This window comes from Carassius gibelio, chromosome A16 (assembly GCF_023724105.1).
Source record: "Carassius gibelio isolate Cgi1373 ecotype wild population from Czech Republic chromosome A16, carGib1.2-hapl.c, whole genome shotgun sequence".
Classification (NCBI taxonomy): domain Eukaryota; kingdom Metazoa; phylum Chordata; class Actinopteri; order Cypriniformes; family Cyprinidae; genus Carassius; species Carassius gibelio.
Genome location: NC_068386.1, coordinates 19,921,870 through 19,935,499, shown reverse-complemented (window position 1 = coordinate 19,935,499; position 13,630 = coordinate 19,921,870). Strand labels below are relative to the sequence as shown.

Here is a 13,630-nt window from a genome sequence, read left to right as displayed (position 1 = left end):
TCTGGCCTGTTGCTCACTGACAGCCAGCACACTACACTGACACTCACAGCACTCATCAGTCACAGGGGTCAGCACAAACGGTCAGGTCCGGTGTGTTTCTCAGAGGCAAGAGTGGATAAGAACTCAATACCTCACTGTCCAGGTCTATGACCTCTGTCCTCACATGATTACTGTTCTACAGCACAAACATGAACCCCTTCATTCTCATACCAGCGCTGAAGTCCTCCAGAGAGGAGGATCACATCCCAGGATGACATTGTAAATGGAACACATTCGAATACCACATCTTCTGTTGCTTAGTCAAAATGGTGCATAATGGTGAAACATGTCCTCTGACAGAACAGCAGGGCTTTGGAACATTTTCTCTTAAACCGGCTGAACATTTTGTGATTTTTTTTTCTGTCCTCTACAATCGTTGCTTGTCAGATTGTACGGTACGATGTGTCCCGGATGAGATCTTGGGTAAAGCCCACGGCAGACTTTAATGGTGACATTCCTCAGTGACATTAACATTCTGTACAATGTGCATAGAAGCTGAGATTTTAGTCACGATTGACAGCGTTGAGTGTCTAGAGCGCAGCAATGCTAAAAATTCTGAACCTGCCAGAAGATTCATTACAAAGGCAATTTATTGGCCATCGGTGAGCATGATGCATTAATAGATCCAAGACTGCCAATTTTGCAGTACGTTGAAAGAAATCTGCAGTGCATATTCGACTGTGTTCAAGACAACTGTAAAACTTCATAGCCACTAAAGCTCAAGTGAAGACTGACAGTTTTTGGTGGAACTCAAATGGAATAAGACTCAAGAGTAGTGAATAGCAATGTTGTACAGTGTTGTAGGTTGGTGAAGTGTCTTTTAGACTACATCGCTTCATGACTCTGCCTGTTTGCTTTGACAGATCTTCCGACCACAGGTGGTGACTGAAGCCTTTCTCATCAAATTTGGAAAACTGCTGGTAAGTCTCTCAGTTTAGTTATTATTGTTAAAATGTCATGTAAATGTTACCTTTTTAAGCCATTTGCTTTATAATCACAAAGTACTCTTTGCACATTTGGGGTCGGTAAGAATTGTTATTTATTTATTTATTAGTTTATTTTTAAAGCGGTAGTTGTTTTTGTTTATAACTCATATAATGAATGAATGATCGACATTAAAATGTGTAAGTTTAAATATCTCTTTTCTCTGTCACTATGGAAAGAATCACGTAACCTCCATTGACTCTAATGAGACGAGTTTGGGAAGTGCTATAGGTAAGTTTTTATTTGCAACCTCTTCAACATCTCGTCCTGTGATTTTTACTTTAAACCATTCTTGAGTGATCAAGGAACTTTGCAGATTTATACGGGGAAATCAGATGTAGTTAAATTGTTGATGTCTTCCATTGTAATATTTTTTCGGTCATTGCTTAAATAGTAATTGTTGAAAAAAGATTTCTGTTGTATTCCTACATTTATGCCTTCTATGATAATTTTATCCACAATTATTACACGGCTCTGTGGAATACTTGATTCTGATTGGTCTGTTGCGACATTCCGATGTATTTTATTCCTTGATAACAACCAGTAAAAGCTGATAACACAGGTTCATCCGGGTAACAGCAGTTGGCACTGTACTCTTGCTTAAACATTTTTTTTTCTTGGTGGAAGCTTTGTGTTTATTTAGCTAAAAAAAAATATTAAAACTCGATTCAAAATGGTGTACAATTATTTAATTATGTCATCCTGCAATCGCGGACTCGCTCTCGTTTCATACAAAAGCAGCTGCTGCCATTTTGCTACAATTGTTTTGTACGCTGCAATGGATTATAAGAGAACTTACAAATTGGTAATGTTTTAAAACATTTTCGTCTTAATTCTTTTGTTGCCTTAATTATTTTTGTGGTGAAATGCTGTGTAATAAGTGGTTTGACTACACCGTTTCCTTTAAATGTCCATCTAGTTTGAATTTGACGCTTGCTCGCAACTGCTGCCAATCAATATTTCACATCTAATTATTTACTTATGTGGCAAGTAGCCTTGGAATATGTGGGATGATGTACATCCAACTTTGCATTGGGGTCCTTATCACCCTGTCAGACTTTATTCTGAGATAACAACCTGCTGGATGTACATTATCCCTTATTTAACAGGTCAAGCAGCATCCGAGGAACTGATCAGAAACACACTATCTGCAGTGGAGGCCATTTCCCAACATCCCACTCTTCTTGGCCTCTATCACTGCACTGTGAGTATATATACATATATATCACTTTGTGATGTTCTGCTATTCATTCTGTCTCTCCCAATTATGTAGAAATTATTTCCAACAGCATTTAGCTACATTTTCTTGAAGTGTGTTATGGGACTGTTGCACAAATTTCACAACCGTGCTTCTCTCCCCATGTAAGGTGTTGATGAAAATGTTCAGGCAAAGTTAAACCCTCTATTTGGCCCCATTCAGCCATTTAAACTCTCCCTCCATAAGGAAAGGCTCACAAACACAATATTATCAAGCTGTGTATCAGAGCAGCAAGGGCCACATTCACATCTAACCTGAGATCTCACGTCCCTATGCCTGACGGAGCTACAACTGAGATCACAGCTGCCCTCTGCCCAGCACTATTATTCTCACAAACCTCTCAGCAATAGGAAATCACTCAGGAGTGAAGGGAGTGTGTATATCTCTCTGTGGGTAAGGCTTTTGTAATGAGTATTGACATGTTTTCTGTAGTACTGATGCATCAGGAAGTGGTGAGAGGACACAGACTCTCTGATACTCTATAAGAGGAGAAGGCACCTTAATTACAGTTCGCCAGGAGTCATTAGATCCTATTTTTCACTCTCAAAACACGCACACACACACATACACACTATATAGCATGTGAATGTATGGTTTATTGAAACCAGTACTAATGAGGACACAAAGTGCAGTGGGAAGGTTCCATGAAACCATAGATGCCCAAAAAATGTTTTGGTGTTGGCAGCTAAATAAGTCGTATTCCAAAAATGCTGTAACAGTACTTGAATGGGTAAAGATGTGATGCATCAAATTAATAATAAATGAAAATTATATTATATTATATTTAGGGATGGGAAAGTTAACAAGTTAATTGAATAACACCGATAATTATTTATCATGTGTTAACACTTTTTTTCTTTTTTTCTTTTTTGTATTATGATAATCCGTTGCTTGCTGGCTCTGAATACACATACAGACAAATCATGGGTCACAGGAGGGGATTCTCCCGATCAAATTATTTAGGCTAAGCATCAGCATTCACAAACCACTGTCCACAGTTATTTTTAAACATAAAATAATGCAACGAGCTTATTTATTTTATCAAATAAATGCAGGTAACGCATTTGATGAGGAAAATAGACTTCTTAAAAAAATAATTGCAGAACAACTTATTTTTATTACCATGCAATATGTACAAACTGAAAAAATTCAATCATAAAAATATGTGAAAAAACATTACAAATACTACTTCTACTAATGATAAAGTATCTCTAGCTTATCACTGCTTATTAACTTAATGTTTATTATTTTTAAACTTAAAAATCATAGATTTGTTTGACATTTTCATTAAATGTATATTTTAGTTGAATAGTATGAGTTTTTCAAAACCACATGAAACCAGCATGAATAGAACAAGTAATTTCTAAGAACAAAGCACATGTGTTTAACTAGATTTTACAAATATTTTCCTTTTCTTTCTCAAGGACACTTATACGTCGTTGACCCGTATTAATGGCTGTCTGGATAGAAAACGCACTTGATACTAATGTTCAAACATAGATCATCTAAGCTACAGAGAAAGAATTACCATTATACTGACACTCATGACAAAGGAGCTGGCAAGAGATCAAAGATGTGCCGCAGGTTTAGCAAAGCACCTGTACAATACTTCCAGCTCGCTGAAAAAAACAAAATCTGTCTTACAAAAGAGACAAGAAGAGGAAAATTCATAGATAACCTTTACAATATGTTACTTTGGTTTTCTTTTCATCAGAGAGAGCGAAATCCTTTATTTGGGAGATGCCCACAGCTATCCACATTAAGACACCTGTCCACAACGTTTGCTGCCATGCAGCTGATTGTAGTTGGTAATAATCGTAAAACCTGATTCTAATTTTCAAAAGAGCTGGCGTAAGGCCTTTTGTTGGAACACACTTTCTATGATCAAAGGGCAGAGCTGACATCACATTTCCATGCAAATTGGAGCTCTTCAGAGCACTCTCTCAGTCTTCTGCTTCCAGCTGTTTCAATTTCTCTCACGCTGTGTGTGTGTGGTCTGGCGAGACTAAGCACATGTAGGAGAGATTTCTCACTTTTACAATAATGCACTTCTCTCTTTGTTTCCCCAAGGTTGTGGATTTGATTGCACCACATCTGGCATCTCTGGCCTTCAGTAAAAATGGTGAGTGTGTGAATATCCATATGTCCTCCATAAGTATTTGAACAGTAAAGACAAAATTGTTCTGTTTACTGTGGAGTCAAGAAATCTGTAAATATGATTCAAAGATGAATATAAGACAAAACTACAGAATGTCAAATTTTATTATTGGGTGATTCAACACAAAGATGTTTTACCAGCTAAGAAGATCAGCACTTTTAGAGTTTCGGCTGAGAAAAAAAAAAACAAACAAAAAAAAAACAGTAGTTGATGACCACTGTTGGGAACGTTACTTTAAAAAAGTAATTAGTTATAGTTACTCACTACTTGTTACAAAAAGTAACTGAGTTAGTAACTGAATTACTCTATAATAAAAGTAACTCGTTACCAGGGAAAGTAACTAACAATAATATTTATTGCATGTCAACAGACAGCAAGAGTTTTATCCTGCACTTCAAGTATTATCTTTGTAAGAAAAGTGTTTTTGGCCACTAGCTTTGTAGATGCGTGTCACACATTACATGTACACATTACATGCACATTCTTGCCTTTGACCACAATGAATTTGAAGTAGTGCTTATATCTCTATCTTGAAAATGCCAACTTTTCATCGGATTACTCCTGACTCGCCATTTCTGCTGCTGCTGCAAATCTCTGTGTAGCTGTTGCGTGTGTGTGTTTTTGGCGCCGCTGGCGCTGCCGCGTGCGCCGGCATGTGCGTAAAAACACAGGCTCTGATTGGCTACCATGAAACACATGACTCTGCCTTATCCAATCATAATCGCTTATCTCGTCATTAACCCACCTGCTCACTCGCTGTGTGAGCCAGGGGTGCGTTCGGATTGCAAAGTTGATCAAATCAGTGCATAGTAACGCAACGCTCTTACTATGCGTTCACACCGCCGGCGTCGAGAGCATCAAAGCGGCCGGAAGTCATTCATTTTCAATGTAAGCCGGCGTCGAGTAGCGGTGAGGAGCGGCATGGCGCGACTTGGCCGTTGAGAGCGTCGAGGAGAGTTGAAATCAAGGCAACTTTATGGTAATGAGCTATGACGCGGTTGCAGCAACCAATCGGAATGTAGAAGTCAACTACTAACTAAGCTCCTAACCATTAGTTCCCAAGCACATATGGAGGACAGGTTGATTATTGCTGTTTCAAGTTTGCAATAATCTATGAGGTGTCCCTGTTTGCGTACAGGGACATAAAAAATAAATTAAAAGTGATACGTTGACCAAGCCCAGACAGCAGCATAGTGTTGGCCCAGATCCGGCCCACATCTGGCCCACATGAAATCCATGCGGGCCAGATGTGGGCCGGATCTGGACTGAAACTGCTTGCTGTCAGGGAGGTGTCTGAGATTTGTTCATTTTAAGTAAAGGATCTTAATATTTGGTCCACAACAATATTTAATGAGGTTAACTTATAACGTTACCCTCCTTGGGGTTAGCCTGCACAAGATCAACAAACTTGTTTGCTTAGCGGCCACTTTAAGTACAAAATAAGTATTCGATCTACGTCAGAGCGTCTGAGCGCTCTCGAATCTTTCTGCAGCGTCGTGACCAGAGCGGCAAGAGCTATTTTTGATGCTCTCGACGCCGGCGGTGTGAACGCACAGTTAACGTTCAGTAACGTTAACGGCGTTGTAACGAAGGGAAAAGTAATTAGTTAGATTACCCCATTACTCAAAAAATAGCAAGATGCAAACCTCTGATCAGCACCAAAAATGCAAAGGCAAGATTCTTCACAAATGTGAGCCAGTAGAGTTTTGGAACTTATTTGATGGACAGATAAGACAAAGCTTAATCTTTATCTAAGTGATTGGAAAGCAAAAGTGTGGAGAAAGGAGGGAACTGCAAATGATCCTAAGCATATAACCTCATCTGTAAAGCTTGGTGGAGGTGGTGTCATGGCATGGGCATGCATGGCTGTCTCTAGAACAGGACCTCTTCATTTGAATGATGACTTAATGCATGATGGCAGTAACAGAATGAATTTGCAAGGGTACAAAATAATTTTGGCTTCCAATATTCAAGAAAATGCCACCAAACTCATTAGTAAGCACTTCATATTGACAATGACCCAAAACACACTGCACACTGCTCTAATTGCATGCAAGGGATCTGCAACTAAATATCAGCTTTTAATCTTTTATATCCACCTTAAATTCAGCTGTTCCAATACTTATGCTCACATCAAATAGTGGGATGAACTCTTAAAGTGTTAACATGTATGTGTGTATTTATATATATATATATATATATATATATATATATGTATGTGTATGTGTATATGTATGTATGTATATGTATATGTATGTATATATGTATATGTATGTGTGTGTGTGTGTGTGTGTGTGTGTGTGTGTGTGTGTGTGTGTATATATATATATATATATATATATATATATATATATATATATATATATATATATATATATATATATATATATATATATATATATATACATATACATACAAAATCCAAAAAAATGTGTTAATCAAAAAATTAATCCAAGGGTTTATCCAAAGTTATTAATAATAATATAATTATTAATATTTATTTAAACACATTTATTGATAGCCAGATTTTGGATTTGCTATACATTTCAAGCATTGTGAGCATAAACCTTTAGAACAAAATGTTTCTAAGATCATGAGAAAAAAACGTCTCTCTTTTCTTTGAATAAGAGTTATGGATATGTTGATTATATTTATATTTGTGCATACCGTATATTCGCTTTTTGCATGCATGTGAGAAAGTGTATATCTAACCCTTCTGCTGTGTGTGTGTCCCAGTGGAATGGCGTATTGTGAGTTTGCGTGTGCTGTCAGAGATCACGCTGCTGCTGCTGAGCCAAGACGAGGTGGAAGAGAGAGAGAGAAATGGAGGGAGAGAATGGGAGTGGGAAGGTGAAGGCATCTCCTCCAACACTCGCTTGCTAACGCTCATCTCTGAGGCCCTGCTGCCACAGTAAGACTTACCACTCACTTACCTATATTCTGCTCTCTCAGTTTACTCCTCCATCCTCGCTATTTATTGAAACTAAGATTGTGTCCTAACCAGGCATGATGTGATGTGAAGTTTCCAGCAACGAGCAATTTGTCTGTGCACACAATAGCTGTCGATCAAAATATATATCTTGCTTAATAAACAGTGCGTAAAGCAATTTAGGACCAGTGATATTTATTGAGTTTGGCACAAATAGAAACATTGACAAAATGTCGCTCATTGCGTATCACAGTTTAGGATAAAACTCGGATGAACCGGAAAGAGAAGGATTTTATAGCTTGCAGATACATGGTGCTGGAATCTATATCTGGGAATTGTAACATTGTGACATTGTGATATATTAGGAAAAGGGAAATTATTAGAGTTTTATGAAGTCAACAAAAAGTCATTGAAATTTCTATAGGGAATTATTTGATTCAATTTGAGTATATTGGAGCAATTCATTGTGAATTCCAAATTATATGCAATAATAATAATAATAACAATTTTATGCAGACCATTTTCCAATTTTACATATTTTAAATGTGATTATGAATGACTGAATACAACGTTGACAATAGTCTCTTAAACTGTACAAAATTCAAAAGCAATATTACAGTAATAGACAATAAGATGATAAATTGTAAAAAACATTTAGTAGTAATTCAGTAATAATTTGAGATATATATACATTCAATGACAGTATATTTTTTGTAAATTTTCACTTCAAAGCAACACGAAAAAATCCCACAAATATCAACACAATTTTTGTGAAAATCCCGAATATTATCCCGAAATCTTATTCTCAGAGAATGTGTCAACTAGTGTTGTCACGATACCAAAATTATTGTTTTGATACCGATACCTAGTCAAGAATTGTGATTTCGATACTTTTTCGATACTTTTCCTGAAAAGGGAAAATACACTCTCAAATATCATTGATGTGCTTTATTTTAAAACCGGGACAACATTCTAATCATATAACACACTAATAAATGAACATATGCAGATATATTAAACATTTGAACTAAATATGAAATATCAAAATATAAAAAATAAAATAGAGCAATGAATGACATTCAAGGTAAAGAATAAATTTAGCAGCATTATCTCAGTTATCATAAGAGACATAAGGGTAATAAATTTATCTTGATTCTGAACTTTGAATAAAAATATGAACAGCGATTATATTAAACAATGTTTCTGAACTCAGAAGATTAAATGTCAAAAGATAAATAATATCAATTTAAGCAATGACATTCAAGTTTAAAAAAAAAAAAAATGAAGCAGCAATATCTCAGATACTGTAAGTTATTCTGTCAATTGTGCAACCTTTTCTTTCAGAGGAGAAAACTCAGCCAGTGAGCTTTAATGAGCATCATCTTTTTCTACAAGTCTTGGACCGGTGGCCACAGTTTAACTTGTGCTCGCACATGCAGCCTAGTGATGCGCGAGTCTGGTTTTTTTTTCCAACTCGCGGGTCCCGCTTTTATGAAATTATTTGGCCCGCCCCAGCCCACAAATAAAGTAAAATTTCTTTACCCACTCCGACCCGTGCATCGGGGACATCACAGAAGATACGTTGCTACTAGACTCATATTTCTTGTTCACTGAAGTTTTTCCCTCTGCAGTTGCGCACGAGCACGGCGCTATAAGCAGCGGGTGCGCAGCTCGTGAACAGCTCTGTGAACTGTTTCATTTTGTCAAAGATTTACTCAAGATGTGACGGAGCATGTGATTTGTTCAATGTAGTGAACGAATCCGCCCTTCACTTCTCATTCGTGAAGGAGTTGAATGAACTGATACATCTCGTTTATGAACGAAATGAATGAGAAAAAACACAGATGTCCATAGGGAGGCACTGGAAGCGTGCGTTGCACACACCAACATGAAATATGTCTCTTACAAATCTCGAACGTGGTCATTCTTTGAAGTATCGATACTAATAAATTTAGGAATCGTGATGTTTTAAATTTCCGAGAATCGCGATACTTTTGAAGTATCGGTGAACTGTGCAACACTAGTGTCAACAACATATAAAAGGTACAATGTTTGGAAGCCTCTTTATGACATGAATTAACTTCAAATTGCATACATATTGTGTAGCTATTTTGTTTTTTGTTTTTCTTCTCTGCAGGTATGAGACTCTGCTCCTGGAGCCAGATCCTGTACCAGTATATGCTCTCAAACTGCTTGTGTCCCTCACGGAGCACAGCTCACCCATCAGCAGGTAACCAGCTACACTCTTCATACACGCACATTTTATGGGAGTTTATGTTCTTAAAGAACCGTATACTAAGAATTTTCACAGCAGAAGTTTTGGACAAATACACTCCTAATATTATCAGCGATACCAGGCACAAGATTGTCTTGAGGCATTTCTTTCTTATGTGTTTCTGTACTCAACCTTATTAGATTATTGATCCTGAGATTTTAAAAGTAGGTCATGCTGAGGAGTAATGAACTTCAGAGATATGACACACACTTTTTTTCACTGCATCCACAGAATCAGCTTTTTGCTACAATAATATAAATATAATAACCTTGACTGTATATATTTATAAAGTATAGAAATCTATAATAAGGTCTTTTGTTAATATGATTTGAAAGCTTTAAATCTGCCTCCCTTGTGGATCTTAGCTTTGCTTGGAACTGTAGATCACGTATATGATGGCTGATGCCCATCCTCCTCTAATTTCCAAAATGTTCACCTCTTTTTGCTTTCATTTCCTGTCCTGTTCTTACCACTTTCCTCTGTGGGCTGTTACGAGTTGTTACCCCCCCCCACACACACACACTGCAAAGAGCTATTTCCACTCACAATAGTGAAATTAAATTGCGTTCGCCAGCACTTGATAAAGTCCTTAAAAATGCGATGAGATTGCAATTGAGGGACATTAGCAGGTTCCGTGCTAGCATTGGCGTTCTGTTATTATTGGTTTTGATAGTAGTTCAAACTTTCCAATTATCAAGAAACTTTGGCCACTTTTAGCTTTGTGCAGATTAAATGTGCTGTTAAGAGAGTTGTTAAATGGCTTCTATAAAGTGTTCATTTTATCAGTATTAAGAATTTATGTCTAGAGTACATCAGCTTTTAATGAACTAGTATCTAAGCAGTATGATTAGTTCAAACTCCTAATGGTCTCTGTCTCAGCGAAAAGGAGGAAATGTGTCTCGATGGTCTGATTGACTAAAATAAAATTGACTATTTACTCCTTTTTGAACAGTTCAAAAAGTTTGTCACTGAAGGACATATCAGAAATTGTTCAAATTGAGCTTCCAAAGACTGGAAATAAGATCTTAACCCTCTAAGCGCCAAAGTCGCAAAATTGCGACAAGACGTCATACTTAATGAAATAGACTGCAGTTCCTTATATGGTGTAATATCTCATTTGTATTCCCTTCCACTAGATGGCAGACATGTTGTACTTTGATTCTAGACCAACTTTATGCCATGTTTCTATTCAAAGTGTTCGAGGAAATAGTGAGCTCACATGTCATTGATGTTGAAGCAATTCATTTCATAGCGTGAGTGTAAATGGTGAGATTTATGGGAGAAAATAGCCAGATGGGTAATACAAAGTTGTACCGAGAGGATGTGTTGCAAATGTTGTTCTCCGATTCTGACTCTGAAGGGGAATATTGGCCTTTTGGAAATGACGATCAGCCGTCTAATGATCGCGCTTCTCACGGTACATCTTTGCAGAGCAATGGTGCCGCCGTGCTAGGCGAGAGTGTTCACTAAGCACAAACAAGCGGTAATTTCGACCCTTTGCTCAATGGGGATGCGGGTGGCAGAGGTGAACGTGGTCTTAGTGACCGTAGGAGAGCTGTTGCTGATCGTGCACACTCTAATGCGTGGCCGGCAGACAGTACAGCTGCAGTCTGTGTGGAGAAGGTGCGCTCTGCACTGTGTCATGCAATGAATGAGAGGAACCATACTCTCAAGAACTATGAACTGTGTCACATAGATACCTGACTGGGCAGATAGCTGGTCAACTGATCAAAAAATAGGCACATGTAATTTACTATGGCACAGTAATATAGTAATAATGTACTACTTTTCCCGTTTTTTTTTTTTTTTTTTTTATCTGATCATTTGGAATGAGTAAAAAACAAAAAAAACAACAACAATCAAATACAAAAAAAAACAAAAACAAATAAGGTCAAACCTCCATTCAATATCTATTATTTCCTGAATATTTCTGATGAACTGATCAAAAAGTAGGCAACTGTTCACATGCGTTTTACTACTATATAGTGTAGTAATATAGTAATAAATTAATACTTTCTCCTGTTTTATTGTTGGCTTCCTGTTTTCTGATAATTTGGATTGAGGATAAAAAAAGGCACACATACACAAAAACATGCAAATAAGTTCAATTCAACATGCATCAATTCAATATCTAATATTTCCTGAATATTATAAAACTTGAGATGGCCGCCGCTGGTGACGTCATAATATGCAAATTAAATGAGTATATTTACACCCCACATAAACATGCGATCATGCCAAACATTTTTCTAATTGACAGTAGATTTCTATCTTTAAGCCCTTTCAAGCCACAAGCTTTTGAAATCTTGAAGTCAAAATACAGCATCTTTTCCAAAAAACCCTGGCGCCTTAAGGGTTAAAAAGTCATAGAAATGTATGTAGTGAATATATATATATATATATATATATATATATATATATATATTCTCTACAGAGAGTGATTGCATACATGACTTGATGAAGTCTAGTAGGTTAGACTAGTGCACATTCGCATTTAGAGTGAATTTTTTTTTTCACTGCATGATTCAGTCTTTTAAAATGCATTACAGAATTCAAGATATCGGGGCTTTGTATTATTTCATATAGTTAATATCACACGAATAATGCAATTTTTCCGTCCAAAAACCAGCATGATTACAAAGGTGATATTGAATGTATACAACAGTTCAATAAACAAGAAGTTTATATTAAGAGACTTACTTTTTAGACACCATGTTTCCTGTTTTTGCTCCATTTTGATAACAAAAATAATTCCAAACAAAGCCACAGCACTGGTTGCGTATCTGAGCAACATCACAGCATTTCGTTCCTGAATGAATCAACCGTTTATTTAACTCTGTTCATTCGCAATGACTTACTTATTAACAGTGACTTGTTTCCACATACTGGTGGTTTTAAATTTCACATTTAAAGTATAATTTCAAATTATTATAATTTTCTTTTTTTACATAATTTCAAATAGCAGTATTCAACGTTTTATGTTTATATTAATAAAACTATATATGCACGTTTAACTGCAAGTTAAATACATTCATGTATTGCATTGATCAGTGTGTAAATGCATCTAAATGCCACTTCAGAAATTCAAAGATGAATTTTGTTGATACTGATTTCATGTGCTCGATAACAACCCAAGTGTCTTTTTATGTCTTTAAAAAAAAAAAAAAAAAAAAAAAATTATAATAATAAAAAAAAAAAAAAAAATGGCTTAGTTGTAAAAAGGACCATAAAAGGTAAAAATCAATTTAAACATATTGGAAAAAATTAGTTTCTATTTCTGCTGTGAACTGACCACCACACAGAACAGAAGAATATCAAAGTCAGCTGTCCACGGTAGTCCTTAAGATCAGCACAATAACTCAGCAAAATATTGTCTAATTATCGTAATCGATAAAATCCTAGAACATATTGAGATATAATTTTTTTGTCAATATCACACACCCCCAGCTGCCAGCCGTCTCGAGCATTTGCTGAATGTAAAATTTAACACTGCATACACCATCCTAATCCTTGCCAAAGAGGAGCTCTCTTTCTGTGTTTAACCAAAGAGATCTGCCAGTGTTCTTTTCATTTTCTCTTTTCTTCAGCCCTTCAGCAGAAAGCAGTGACTGGGTGACTGACAACTAATATTAACCAGTCTAAAATCTACAATAAAGTTAAGAATGTAAAGATGAAATCTGTTAATATATAATGTGTTGTTGTGATACTCATTCATTTTTGGTGGGTGCTTCTAAATTTTTCCTGGTGCTACACCAGTGCTACCAAGTAAAAAAAGTTAATTTCGAGCCCTCTGTCAATCGGTTAAAATATTTATTGGTGATTTGTTTTTTGATTGGATTGAGTTAAATCATGTTTAGTTAAATCATGACAGCTTAATCACATTTTTTTATCTGTTCTAAATATACCTAACATTAATACTTTTCAAGTTGTTAATACTCTAATCAACATAGGCATTGACAAATATGATTGCTTTTTACAAATGTATAT

At 36.2% G+C, this 13,630-nt stretch overlaps 1 protein-coding gene across 3 annotated transcripts in view; it reads left to right on the top strand.

The window, feature by feature from the left end:
- ulk4 (unc-51 like kinase 4) overlaps nt 1–13,630 on the top strand; it is a 220,656-nt gene that overhangs the window by 86,726 nt on the left and 120,300 nt on the right. For all 3 annotated transcript variants that reach the window (XM_052618919.1, XM_052618920.1, XM_052618918.1), the window contains exons 25-30: nt 903–959; nt 1,203–1,254; nt 2,133–2,227; nt 4,352–4,403; nt 7,176–7,350; nt 9,506–9,598. In XM_052618919.1, the coding sequence (XP_052474879.1) occupies nt 903–959; nt 1,203–1,254; nt 2,133–2,227; nt 4,352–4,403; nt 7,176–7,350; nt 9,506–9,598 (524 nt within the window). The remainder of the gene's footprint in view (nt 1–902; nt 960–1,202; nt 1,255–2,132; nt 2,228–4,351; nt 4,404–7,175; nt 7,351–9,505; nt 9,599–13,630) is intronic.